This window comes from Balearica regulorum, chromosome 1, assembly GCF_011004875.1.
Source record: "Balearica regulorum gibbericeps isolate bBalReg1 chromosome 1, bBalReg1.pri, whole genome shotgun sequence".
NCBI classification, from domain to species: domain Eukaryota; kingdom Metazoa; phylum Chordata; class Aves; order Gruiformes; family Gruidae; genus Balearica; species Balearica regulorum.
The window spans coordinates 206,937,901-206,951,441 of NC_046184.1; the positions used below are offsets into that span (position 1 = coordinate 206,937,901).

The 13,541-nt window shown below is 44.5% G+C and overlaps 1 protein-coding gene across 1 annotated transcript; it reads right to left on the reverse strand.

Moving 5' to 3' along the window:
* Positions 1-3,254: 3,254 nt before the first annotated feature.
* Positions 3,255-11,129, reverse strand: C1H11orf97 (chromosome 1 C11orf97 homolog). The gene is made up of 4 exons (XM_075742974.1): positions 11,027-11,129; positions 10,297-10,401; positions 6,087-6,212; positions 3,255-4,135 (listed from the first exon to the last, which is right to left on the reverse strand). The coding sequence occupies exons 1-4, from the start codon at positions 11,115-11,117 to the stop codon at positions 4,128-4,130; spliced, it is 330 nt and encodes a 109-aa protein (XP_075599089.1). The 5' UTR covers positions 11,118-11,129; the 3' UTR covers positions 3,255-4,127.
* Positions 11,130-13,541: the final 2,412 nt, after the last annotated feature.

Here is a 13,541-nt window from a genome sequence, read left to right on the forward strand (position 1 = left end):
AACATGATCAGCTTCAAAGAGTAGCAGGCTGCTATCTGGTACCAAAACAACCCTAAGAATGACTTTGAAATCTCTTCTTCATAAATAGTCCTCATGATCTCCATGTGAGTTTTTGCTAAGAAAGAACCTAAATCCTGTATGAAAAAGAGTGATAAAAGTTCTATTCTGCATAAATCACATGCGGTATCTTAGCATAAAGTTAAAATGCCTATAATTTGATTACCCAGTGTTTCATATTCAGGATTATGATCTTTCTGCTTGGAAGTTTAGAATTCTGATATATGTCAAGAGATAAAAGATTCAGTTGAAAGTTGATGCCTGCCTTGTTGGATGAACAGCTTCTGGACAGACAAGCCGATATTACTGCACATTTGGCAAATATGATGTTAAAATATTCTGCCTGGCTACAGTTCAGCTTGTGGCTGTGAGCAGGGTTGGATTAAAACTGTAAAGCTGACATTTCCAGGTCAAAGCACAGGCATGAACAAATATGCTGTGCACACTGTGGGTAAAGATCCTGTCCCAGAACGCTCTTCAACCATCCATGGCAGCACACATCTTTATTGTTCACCACTGTAGACCAAATGCCAAATTGGAGCAGAAAACTTTCCTACCAAAACCACACCATCCTCAGATATTTTGACACGCGTGTGCATACCAGCAAGTCCGAATTTGGCTCTGTGGCTATTTGTTAGCAATTATCATGGATTTCAGTCTTCCTTGGTTTTTGGAGCACTGGACTGCATCTTACAGAGCAACAGTGGCAGGAGCAGTGATGTGCAACCAGCTCTGATGCTCTCATTTTCACAGTATCACAGAATCACAGAATGGTGGGGGTTGGAAGGGACCTCTGGAGATCACCTAGTCCAACCCCCATGCTAAAGCAGGATCATCCAGAATCACAGAATCACATCCAGGCGGGTTTTGAATATCTCCAGAGAAGGAGACTCCACAACCTCTCTGGGCAGCCCGTTCCAGTGCTCGGTCACCCTCAAAGTGAAGAAGTTTTTTCTCATGTTGAGATGGAACTTCCCGTGTTCCAGTTTGTGCTTGTTGCCCCTTGTCCTGTCACTGGGCACCATTGAGAAGGGTCTGGCCCCATCCTCTTGACATCCACCCTTTAGATATTTATAAGTATTGATGAGATCCTCTCTCAGTCTTCTCTTCTCCAGACTAAACAGCCCCAGCTCTCTCAGTCTCTCCTCATACAAGAGATGCTCTAGTCCCCTCATCATCCCCGTAGCCCTCCGCTGGACTCTCTCTGGTAGTTCCCTGTCTGTCTTGAACTGGGGAGCCCAGAACTGGACACAGAACTCCAAATGTGGCCTCACCAGGGCAGAGTAGAGGGGGAGGATAACCTCCCTTGACCTGCTGGCCATGCTCTTCTTAATGCACCCCAGAATGCCATTGGCCTTCTTGGCCACGAGGGCCCATTGCTGGTCATGGAGAGCTTGTTGTCCACCAGGGCTCCCAGGTCCTTCTCTGCAGTGCTGCTTCCCAGCAGGTCAACCCCTGACCTGTACTGGTGCTTGGGGTTGTTCTTCCCTAGGTGCAGGACCCTACACTTGCCTTTGTTGAATTTCATTTGGTTCCTCTTTGCTCAGCTCTCTAGTCTGTCCAGATCTCACTGAATGGCAGAGCAGCCTTTTGGTGTGTCAGCCGTTCATCCCAGTTTTGTATGTATTTTACCCAGTGAGCATCTCCCAGGTCAGGGGGGTTTGTGCTAGAGCTTGTCTTCAGACATCCTTGAACCTCAATCATCAAGGTGACTTTTCAGTCCAGGGGCCAAGACTAGCTCTAGTTTGAAGTAAATCTCCTAAACCACATATAGTCTAGTTTGGAGCTCTCAATACCAATTGTTTTAATAATTTTATCCCCTCCTATTGTGCCTCATTGCTTGATAATGTAGACGTAGCCTTGGAAAGATATCTGCTTCTGAGGGCCCCAGAAACAAATCCCATCTCCACCTCTGAGGATCACACCTTAGGAAAGGTGTGAATTACCAGTCTGAGTTAGCACTGGGAATAAGGAACTCTTCAACTCTGATTTTAAATTATCCATCAGTCCTAGTTAATTTTTTTCACTCTACAATTCCCTCCTTTAGAAAGACAGTAAAACTTGTTTATCCCACAAATGTGCTGGAGGGATGTCCGGGAAGGATTCTGGCAATGAAAACTATGATAAGTGCTAAGTAGTATTAATTTGGAAAAGAACGTGCTACCGTTATTCTAGAAATATGGCAAAGACTGATCATTAAGTTAATTGTTAATCATGAAAGTATCATGATCAGGAAATATCATGCCTACCAACCTGCTCCACCACCTCCTCACTTGATGGTGGGTTGTCATCTCCTCTCATTCTTATAGTTCTCCCCAGGTCAGCCAGGCAAATGATCACTACTATGTATTTCTTGTGCTATCACAGCACTTAGGAAACAATCGGGGATCCTTCTAGATAAGCTACAAACACAGCTTTTGCATCACCTGTGGAGATGAATCTCATCTCTTCCTAGCAGTTCTTAGTCCTCAAAGAGGGGACATCCCATAGTCATAAAAGCCAACTTCCCATTTTCAGCACCGGCTGTGCAAAGAGTAGTTGATCTACAGGATCCTTCTGTTCCTCAAGCCCTATCCCCTCACCAGTAGGATTGAGGAAAAACCACCTGGACGCCTATGTCTTTGACTCACCCTACAACAACTGATACCTGTGAATATTGAAATATTAAGATCAATTCAAGCAATTAGAGCCATTGCTCAATAGATGTAACCAAACAAAAGGGAAACCATTGTAACTTAGAAAATAATTAGTTCTAAGATAAGAAGCTCTGGAACAATCTCATTTTAAACATGGAAGAACAGATGCGCAAAGATAAGAAAGTTACAAGGTGATCACAAAACCAGCCTTGAGGGATAACGTATATGTGATACCAGGACTGAGTCTGAAGACCCCCGAGGACCACCCGGAGGTGCCAACAAACATGGGCGAAAGACATTAGCATATGCTAACGAGTTCCCAGAAAATCCATGAATGTGATAAGCACTGCTCGGAAATATAATGAATATGTATATTAACATAGTATAAATACTTGCTAGTTTTGTCTTTTGGGTGTGCACGTTAGGTGGAGTTATCCCCCGTGCACCCAGCGCTGCAATAAAGAATGCCTGCTTTCTAAAACTTCAAAATAAGTCTAAGAGAGTGAATTATTTTGCCGTTTTCCAGTAACACAACGAAGTCATGCTTGATACGCTCCATGGCAGTATCGTTGGTGACCACGTGGAAGAGCAGCAGGGAGTAAAAGTCTGAGGGCCAGACAAGACTCAGGATGCTCTCCACATCCTCCCAGATCTCAGCCCCTCCACAAACCTCCCCAGACAGCACGTTGGGGCAGCAAATAGGAGTACCTCCTCCTCCTCTGGTACCTCCTCCAAGCATCCATGACCTTTCAAAGCTATCTTTTGTTCTGGTTTTATGCAGCACCTACAAGGATCCACATTTGTTTCCTAAGTGGTGTGATAATACAAAACAAACTAATGATCATTTGGTATTACCTCACTGTAACAACGGTTAAGAGTGAGAGTTAAGTGACAGGTTATTTCAGATTCCATGCTGCCTCTGTGGTTCTTTGACTCTACAATAATTCTTATATAGAGACATTGCAGGCTTATTTATGATAAACTTTTATTAAACCAGGCTAGATATCAGCTATATACTCTTGGCTTATGAAATGCTCAGTGTAATGAATGGTTTCAGCCTAAGGCATTTTAAGGCATCTCTTCAATTACATTACAATCTTCTGCTGGAACTTAGAATCACTTTGGAACAGAAAAACCTATGAAAATGTCATGTTTCAGAGTAGCACAATTTTTGTCAGCAAGAACATTTTGTAACTTTTGGATTGTGACATCTTCATCACTGGCTGAAATATGGATCAGATTTGGCTATTACAATATCTGATACAGAAGCAGTACGAGGCTATGAATAAAACAACAAGAGGAAATAGCTCCCTATCCAAGCAGACCTTTCTTCAAAATCTTAGAAATACTGATCTACATTTCCAAAGGCAGCTAGTCTTTTTGATGTTTGATTTGACACATCAAAACAGACTGAGGTCTTCACAGCACTGAAGTTCAGCTCTCTGTAAAAAAACAAGATCCACTGTAAGGATGGATGAGACACCACAGAGTGAGCCCCTCAAACCACTAGTCACTTTTAGGGAAAGGCAGTAAATGGGAGAAGCAAAAATAAATACATTAACTTCAGTAAATTCAGCAACATGGGCATATATTTTTTTCTTTTTGTCTCTTCTACTTATTTCTCCTACATCTTTTGCCTTCATTTCTTTCAGTTTGTATCCCTGCTTTGCTGAACTGTGTTCTCTTCTCTCCAGTTTCCTTCAGGAATTCCTGACTATGTTCTGTATCTCCTCTTTCATTCCCCTTGTCTGTGCTTCTTCCTTTTCCTATCCTTTCCTTCAGGCACTAAACACACTAGACTCATCTTCTCTCTAGAAACTCCTCCTCTTTTTCTGTCCATTTCCATAACCTGTACCTACTCCATCTCTGAATTCGTGTATTACCACCTCATTTCTTCCCCAGATCCTTACACAGAAGAGGGGGTGTGAATGGAAATTGTTTGGTGAGTATAGGAGCTGCAGCCAGACTGCTTCCAGCTTTTCTTCTGTCTTGTTTCTTCTCTGCCACCCCTCCTCTCACGTTACCTGCCTATTCTGCTGCAGAACAGGCAGTATAGCTAGTGAGAAGAGCAACACTTGTCTCTAGCAGTAGTCCTTAGGAAGGAAAGTACATCTAAATTCCCAAAGGAAAACCAACAGATCCCATACATTTCAACACTTCAATCAATTTGAATAAACTGTTTTGTTTTACAGCTGTGCTTCTCTCACAGATCTTAACAGGAAATGGAGGAGATCAGGATCTTTGAAAACTCTCTGTGCCTTCCGTAGAAGCCTCATGTACATGCGTTCACAGCCAATGTCTCCAAGCTCTGAGGCATCCTTCGGTTGTATTTTCTACGGTGTGGTTAAAATTTTCTTGGCTTAAGTACATTACCGGAAGTGACTGCAGTTAATACCTAGCATAGATTAGGCCTGCTCTGTAATCAAAACATTTCTACAAGTACTACAAGTACTTTCTAGAGTAAAGGCAGCCATGGCAGAAGGCTGTACTGGTTAAACGCTTCTTACACTAACTTAATTCATGCTGCTGTTGTAACTCAGATTCCACTACCTCCAGAGCTCCCAAGATCAAGACGAGAAGAAAGAGGTGCTAGTCGAGCAGCTAGTTGTATTTTTAAACCACTAGCCCCAAGAACATGAGAAAAGCTTCATTTAACAGCAAAATATGCTGAGTTCACATATTCTGGAAGCTCATGGCACTAACAATATTACTTTTACAAAGTTAATGAACTCTGTGTTTCCTTGGGATTGGAAGCTCTCACCTTCCACTACAAAGTTAACACTTTTCACTGAAAGAGAGAAGGTGGGCACACTGAGAAGACTATGCTAAAATCTACCAGCTCATAAGGAAGAGGTCTGCTCCACAAAAGCCACGCTCCACTGTCTGTAAAGAAAGAAATCCATGCTGAACATTGCAGGAAATGCTAAAATGCCTGAAATGGTACCTAGATTGACCTCTTTTCAGGAGGTGTGTTGGGAGGACATATGCTTTTTTAAACATTTGAATTGGTTAAGGTTGGTTGTTAGGAAAGGCAAGTAAGGTTCATCATGGACACAAAAACAACGCTCATCACTCATCAGCAGGAAACAAGTGATTATTCCACATGTTTACAAAAGGTTTCAGCACATGAAATAAGGTCACTCCACATAGCAGTCCTAAATAGGTGCAAAGATTTCAAGTCTGTTGGCTACTTAAAGGAAAAGGTGGGTTAGCTCTGCAGAAAGATGCCCAGAGGTGATTACCATAAGACCATATATGTAATCTGATGAAAAAATAACATTGAACAAAACATATCTACAGTCCTGTGAGATGTCTATGGATTTATAAAATAATATTACCCTGCAATTCTAAAATGAAGTTTTATCATTAAATTTTCTTATGATTGACTCTTACTTTTCATTCCTGCATGCCTTGAGTAGAATTGAGGCTGTAAAAGTAAACTGTTTCTGTTCTGTGACACTGTTTTCAGGCTTCCAATGGAGAAATTCTTTTTCACACTCCAAATTCCTTCCAGAGCCACTGTTAATAATTTGTCAAAATAATACCATTATAACCAATTACTTCAACTTGTTCTAGAATGAATGTAACTTTTAAGAGACAGTCCCTTTGGTCTATACAGTAATTAGAAGTAGTTAAGCAGAACACTATAATCTTTCTCCACAGTTAATGAAAAGAGGTTGACATCTTCAGAGAGCAATTCAGATTGCTAAAGGTGTACAACGCTCTCTACTGTCTGTAGAACAGCTTATGACTACTAGGCTTCTAACTGAAGCAGGATGCTGCTGATCTATAAGAAATAAGAAACAGCAGTAATATCATCGATGCATCCAGCATGATTTGTTGGTCATGCTGAAATGCCATATGCCCTCATAAAAAGATAGCAGAACAATAACAACCAAAAGAACCAAACGAGCCCCCCAAAAACCCCAAATAAACAAGCAAAAAAACCCCCACCCAAGCAAACATCACCAAAACAAAACAAAAAAAGCTAATTTATTTTGTGGAAAGGTTACAATTGACTAACCATCTAATTTATGTTAAACAAGAAACTTTCTAATAATCTTAACTGTGTAAATCAGTAACCACCCAACCTGACTACTGCTGTTTTATCAGAGCTCAGGCCACTTAAGAGCATCTCTCATTCTCTGGATGTATACAGATGGAAAAGAAACTATGTGCCTGCTGAATAATCTCTACACCAGCATCTATTTGACCTTATTATACATAGCATTGTTATGCTATGCATATAACATATTATGCTATACATGTATACATTGAGCTTGTTATACATCCATATTATACACTCCTGTGACAAATATTTTTGTAGTGTTTCTATATTATCTTTACTACTTTAAGCCTTTGTAACATACATTTCATTGGGGGACTCCCCAGAAATCATGAGAACATATATGGTAGTATCCATTTATACGATCAGACTGAAATATTCCAGACAATTTTGATCTATTGGCAGATGAAAGCAGTGAAATGTGGTTGGATTCAGCTCTTAGTAACATTTGACGCAAGAGCAGATGGTGCAGACCAGTATTAAGATCTGCAATTCAGCTACTTGTCCAGAGCCTCTTTACAGTCAATGGGAAAAGAACAAGCACTTTTAGAGCACGACACATGCAACAGTAGGTATCTAGGACAAGTCAGAAGAATCATGTTTTCAAAGTGCCTTTTTCTCTCCATTTACTATAAACAGAGCCTACATATGTAGTTCGTTTGCAGGTGTGTGCTGTAATTGCTTAAGGAGGCTAATCACAATAATGGAGTTGCAGGTTCAAATGGTCTTTACATCTGACAGGAAACTGATTACATCACCAAGCTTCTGTACATTTCTGTCTGTGAATCCAACTGTTTTAAATTCATTTTGATTGAGTTTAGACATGGATCTCAATCCTACATGAGAGAAAACATAAAGACTTCTTTCAAAATTTTCCAAATTTGGAAACAAAGGCAAAAATTACTTAGACGTAAATATAGAATCATAGAATCTTTAAGGTTGCAAAAGACCTCTAAGATCATCAAGTCCAATCGTCAACCCAATACCACGTCTGCTAAACCATGTCCTGAAGTGCCACATCTACAGGTTTTCTGAACACCTCCAGGGATGGTGACTCCACCACCTCTCTGGGCAGCCTGTTCCAATGCCTGACCACTATTTCGGTGAAGAAATTTTTCCTAATATCCAATCTAAACCTCCCCTCATGCAACTTGAGACCATTTCCTCTTGTCCTTTTGCTAGTTACTTGGGAGAAGAGACCAACACCCACCTGACTACAACCTCTTTTCAGACAGTTGTAGAGAGCGATTAAGGTCTCCCCTCAGCCTCCTCTTCTCCAGGCTAAACCACCCCAGTTCCCTCAGCTGCTCCTCATAAGACTTGTGCTCCAGTCCCTTGACCAGTTTTGTTGCCCTTCTCTGGACACACTCCAGCACCTCAATGTCCTTCTTGTAGTGAGGGGCCCAAAACTGAAGACTGTACTCGAAGTGTGGCCTCACCAGAGCCAAGTACAGGGGCACAATCACTTCCCTGGTCCTGCTGGCCACACTATTCTTGATACAAGCCAGGATGATATTGGCCTTCTTGGCCACCTGGGCACACTGCTGGCTCATGTTCAGCCGACTGTCAACCGGCACACCCAGGTCCTTTTCCACCAGGTAGCTTTCCAGCCACTCTTCCCCAAGCCTGTAGCACTGCCTGGGGTTGTTGTGACCCAAGTGCAGGACCCGGCACTTGGCCTTTTTAAACCTCATACAGTTGGCCTCGGCCCATCGATCTAGCCTGTCCAGATCCCTCTGCAGAGTCTTCCTACACTCTAGCAGATTGACACTCCCACTCAATTTGGTGTCATCTGCAAACTTACTGAGGGTACACTCAATCCCCTCATCCAGATCATTGATAAAGATATTAAACAAGACTGGCCCCAAGACTGAGCCCTGGAGAACACCACTTGTGACTGGCCACCAACTGGATTTAACTTCGTTCACCACAACTCTCTGGGCTCGGCCTTCCAGCCAGTTTTTTACCCAGCGAAGAGTGCATATGTATTTTTTATATATATATATATAAAATATATATATAATTTTTATATATATATATATAGAGAGAGAGATGGGCTTGTTCCAACAAAATGCAGCTTAATACAATCAAGCAATAGCTTTACCCTATGAAAGAGAATGTGACGCTACAGAATGGGAACTGTGTATTGTGGAGCAAAAGCATCATGGATTTAGGAGTAACAGTTGACAAACAGTTCAAGGTCCTAGTGCTAAAGTTAGCTCTAATGTAGCTCTAAGGTAAGTAGATGATTCTCTCTTTCTACAAGCTACTGGTGATACAAATACCGAAATACCATGATCAGATTTGGTATATGCATTTTAAAAGAGGCTAAACAATTGCTGAGAGAACATAAAGAGCCAAACCCAAATATATATATGTATATACCTTCTCTTGAAGAAAATCTTGGATACTAAAAATGGCACTATTATATATCCAAAAAAACCAAGGAGCTGAATCATGCAAATCCAAATTATTAATCAGGCTTTTTTTTTTTTAATACACCAACCACTAGAACAAACTAATGAGGGAAGCTGTAGAATAAGCAACTTTACTTAGTGGACTATACAGAGAGGTACCTAATAAAAACCAACGGCTTGGCTGATAAAGGCAGTAAGTTCCTATAGTAAGACCTTATAGTCAACCAGATAAAATGATCTATCTTTAAACATTACAAGCTTCTGAAAATTAATTTTCTACAAATAGATTAATAGATCTTATGGCTGCAAGACACCACCAGCATGATGTAAGTTTTGTCTTACATAAGTCACATGGCTTCAGGCTCATTCCTACACCAAGACTACCAAATGAGCTTGGACCCGGACTAAGGGTTTAAGTGCAAAATATTTAAAGCAGTATTAAAAACGGTGAATCTAAGTGATCTTTGTTAAATTGTTCCAGCATTAAGATCTCTTGTTAAAAACTGCTAATTATTTCTACTCCAATCTTTTACCTCATTTTTACCTCCAGTTCTCAGAACTTTTAATAGTTTAGCTAGACTGAACATTTTGTTCCTTCTTAGACTTCCATTTCTTCATTTGTAGAATGAAGACTTCCATTTCTTCATTTGTAATCAAATCTCTCCATAACCTTTAAGCTGCCTAAACAGATTAATTTTCTAATTGTTTTCACTGTTTTCCTGTCCTTTATTTACCCCCATCATTCTTACCTCAACTCATTCTTTTCAACACCAACTCCAGTTTTGAACAGCAGACGGGGACAAAGTATTCTAATAGCTACAGCACTCCTTTCAAAGACAAAGGTAATAAAACCTCCCTACTGCTTGGCATTTGTTTCAGTTCTATTAAACTGATAGATCATATGGAATTATCCACGTTCTCTACGTCCCGTAATTTCAGACTAAAAAAAGTAGTAAAAACTATACACAATTCTTCTGTTTCTAAATGTTCCCCAGGCTATTACATAGATGTTCTGGGATGGTGGTTTTTTTTAAATAATAATTTTGCCAGAGTTCCTCAGAACAACGTACATTTCATTTGCCCTGACAAACACTTGCCATTTGCTGATAGGGAGGATTACCTGCAGCTGGATGTTTAACATGGCATGCTTCTTTCTGAAAACAAAGCTCTTCCTCAAGGATTTCTTTAACTCTCCTAGATGGCTCAACATGTACATATTTCTTCCCTGTTAGTAAAACACATTACAAAAGAACCCGTTATTTTAAACCCCCTGACTGTTAACTTGCTTTGCCAAATGTAATGTCATTTTATGCCTCTCTACTTCTGCCTTTAACACAACTGAAGAGAACTCATTCAGCCAGGCTCTGCTCCCCAACATTAAGTGATTCCTCACAACAGGACCATGTTGTGTAAATCCAAAAAGGGAGTGCTGTTGGGCTGCAGTGTGGTGAGGGGGCTCTCCCACCTGGGAGCCCAGGCCACCCCTGAGCACTGGGGACATGTGGCCAAGGGCTCTCCCCATGGCAAACAGCCCAAGGCAGGGCCACTCATGGAGGTCTCCAAGGAGATGTCCTTGCTGAAGGAGATCTCCAAGGAGCTGAAGGGGATTTGGGCACCTGATGGCGGCAGGGGAGTCCCTGTTTAACGGGGCACTACCCACACCCCTGCCGTGGTGGGCTGCGTGGCGCTGGGGGTGGCCACGGGGGATCAGTGGAGAGCTGGGGGGGGAAAGGTTCAGCTCCCCCTGCCGGGGGGGGGGGGGGAACCGGGTGGGGGAAGGGTAACGGAGGCCGCAACAGGCGGGGCGCCGTGAGGCGGGCCCCGCCAGGCCGGGGGACCACCGCGCTCACAGGGCTGCCCGCCTCCCGCCGCCTCGCCGCGGACATCACCGCCCGCCTCCTCGGCCGCCACCGCCGGCTGCTCCCCGCTCGCCGCCCTCATGGCCGCCACCGCGCCCGGACAGGTAGGAGCCGGGCGGGGCGGTTGCCACAGGAGCGGGGGCGGGCGCGGGGGCGGTGCGGTTTTGCCCCGCCGCCGGGAGGAGGCAGCACGGCGGCAGCGGAGCGCCGGGCAGCGCCGAGACCCGGCACCTCGGCGGGGCAGAGGAGGGCGGCACCGCTCTGCCCGTCTTCCGCCGTGTCGGGCTTGCGCCTCGGCGGGAGTGCGAGTTCCTGAGGGACGGAGCCCACCTCCTCCCGCAGCCTTGTGCTAAGGAGGCAGAGCGGGTCCGCCATTTCAGGTCACTGCTGGGGTGTTTGACCCCCTCCACAGGCCAGGGTTAGCAACGGGGGGGACCCCCGCGGCAGGGTGTGGCCAGCCGCCATCCCCAGGGGACAGCAGGCCATGGCCACCTCATGGCTGCTTAGGGCATAGGGCACCAGCTCTAGGTGTCATTAATGGTTCTGCACTAGGTATCAACAGCTCCTGGTCTGCGTCAGTCAGCGTTACCGCCCTCAGCAGCGGGCACGCACAGCACGAACGTTTCGTGCCCCTGTGGGGTGTTGCCACTGGCCTGCCTTGTCAAAGGATGCTTTGTCCTCGCCTGAGGCAATGGCGGACTGATGGAAATAAAGACAGAAGAGCCCAGTTTAACTGGATGGATGACGTAGATCTGCTAGTACTTAAAAGTACTAGCTTGGTTTCAATAACGCTTTTCATAAAATGAGGCATCTTGAGATGTTGTTTATAGGACTGAAGTCAACTTGACTCTCCTTGTTTTGCCACTGTTAAAGTTTCAGGAAAGAAGAGCAGCTGGAAATTGCAGCACTCAGCAGATAATGCTGCCGGCGGGCACACAGGGAGGCTGTCCCACTCGCCTGGCCAGGAGCTTTGCCCTGCAGTAGGTTCCTTGAAATCAAGACTTGGCATACAGTCGTGAGAATTTATAAGATACAAACTAAGTCTAGTTACACAAATGCATGATGTAATCCATTTCTGTATTTTTCCTTCGTGCATTTCAAGGCATATTCATCGTCCACAGCTGCCCTGAAACCAAACTTTCAAAATATTAAGCATTAAAAATTATCTTGTACCATTCATGGTTCAGAGGCAGTTTTCTATTTTCTAATAGAAGTGCTGAATATGGCATTCTAGAAACGTGGATGACAAGATGCCCTCCACAGATGCTCAGTCAGAGCACTGAATGTGGGCCTACTTCCCCCAACCCTGCTGCTGCTGCTGCTACAAATGTGCTTCAGCTCTGTTAGTGGTGACTGGAATGAAATCGGGGTCACTCAGGCATCTCCACAGGACAATCAAGTGTTTTGTTACAACTCTCATACTGAGTAACAGTACTCAGGTCTTACATTCAATTATCAGTTCAATTTGATTCACACAGAGAAGCGAGTTTCTCCATTCCTAAATTACAGATGGCAAAGATGCAGCATGCCATTACCGTGGGAAAATCTTTAGTTGTGGTGGGCTGACCCAGGCTGGAGGCCAGGTGCCCCCAAAGTCGCTCTGTCTCTGCCCTCCTCAGCTGGGCAGGGGAAAGAAAATATAACAAAAGGCTCCTGGGTCGAAATAAGGACAGGGAGAGATCACTCACCTGTTACTGTCATGGGCAAAACAGACTCCACTTGGGTAAAATTAATTTATTACCAATCAAATCAGAGTAGGGTAATGAGAAATAAAACCAAATCTTAAAACACCTCCCCCCACCCCTCCCTTCTTCCCAGGCCCACCTTCACTCCCCATTTCTCTCCCTCCTCCCCCCTCAGCAGCACAGGGGGACAGGGAATGGGGGTTGTGGTCGGTTCATCACACGGTGTCTCTGCTGCTCCTTCCTCCTCAGGGGGAGGACTCCTCACACTCTGCCCCTGCTCCAGCGTGGGGTCCCTCCCACGGGAGACAGTCCTTCATGGACCTCTCCAGCGTGAGTCCTTCCCATGGGCTGCAGTTCTTCGTGAACTGCTCTGGCAGGGGTCTCTCCCATGGGGTGCAGTCCTTCAGGAACAGACTGCTCCAGCGTGGGTCCCCCACAGGGTCACAAGTCCTGCCAGCAAACCTGTTCCACCGTGGGCTCCTCTCTCCATGGGGCCACAGGTCCTGCCAGGAGCCTGCTCCAGCGCAGGCTTCCCATGGAGTCACAGCCTCCTTCAGGCATCCACCTGGTCTGGTGTGGGGTCCTCCACGGGCTGCAGGTGGATATCTGCTCCACCATGGACCTCCATGGTCTGCAGGGGGACAGCCTGCCTCACCATGGTCTTCTCCAAGGCTGCAGGGGAATCTCTGCTCTGGCGCCTGGACCATCTCCTGCCCCTCCTTCTTCACTGACCTTGGTGTCTGCAGAGTTGTTCCTCTCATCTTCTTACTCCTCTCTGGCTGCAATTGCTCCGGGTGGGTTTTTTTCCCCTTCTGAACTCT

Bases quoted from the DNA above. Each gene is read 5' to 3' on its own strand.
- C1H11orf97 (XM_075742974.1), bottom strand. From the start codon at position 11,117: ATGAGGGCGGCGAGCGGGGAGCAGCCGGCGGTGGCGGCCGAGGAGGCG. The intron at 10,402-11,026 runs GTGAGCGCGGTG...TTTTACTAACAG, and splicing joins GGCGGGAGGCGGGCAGCCCT to GGAAGAAATATGTACATGTT. The intron at 6,213-10,296 runs GTAATCCTCCCT...AATTATTAACAG, and splicing joins TGTTAAACATCCAGCTGCAG to TGGCTCTGGAAGGAATTTGG.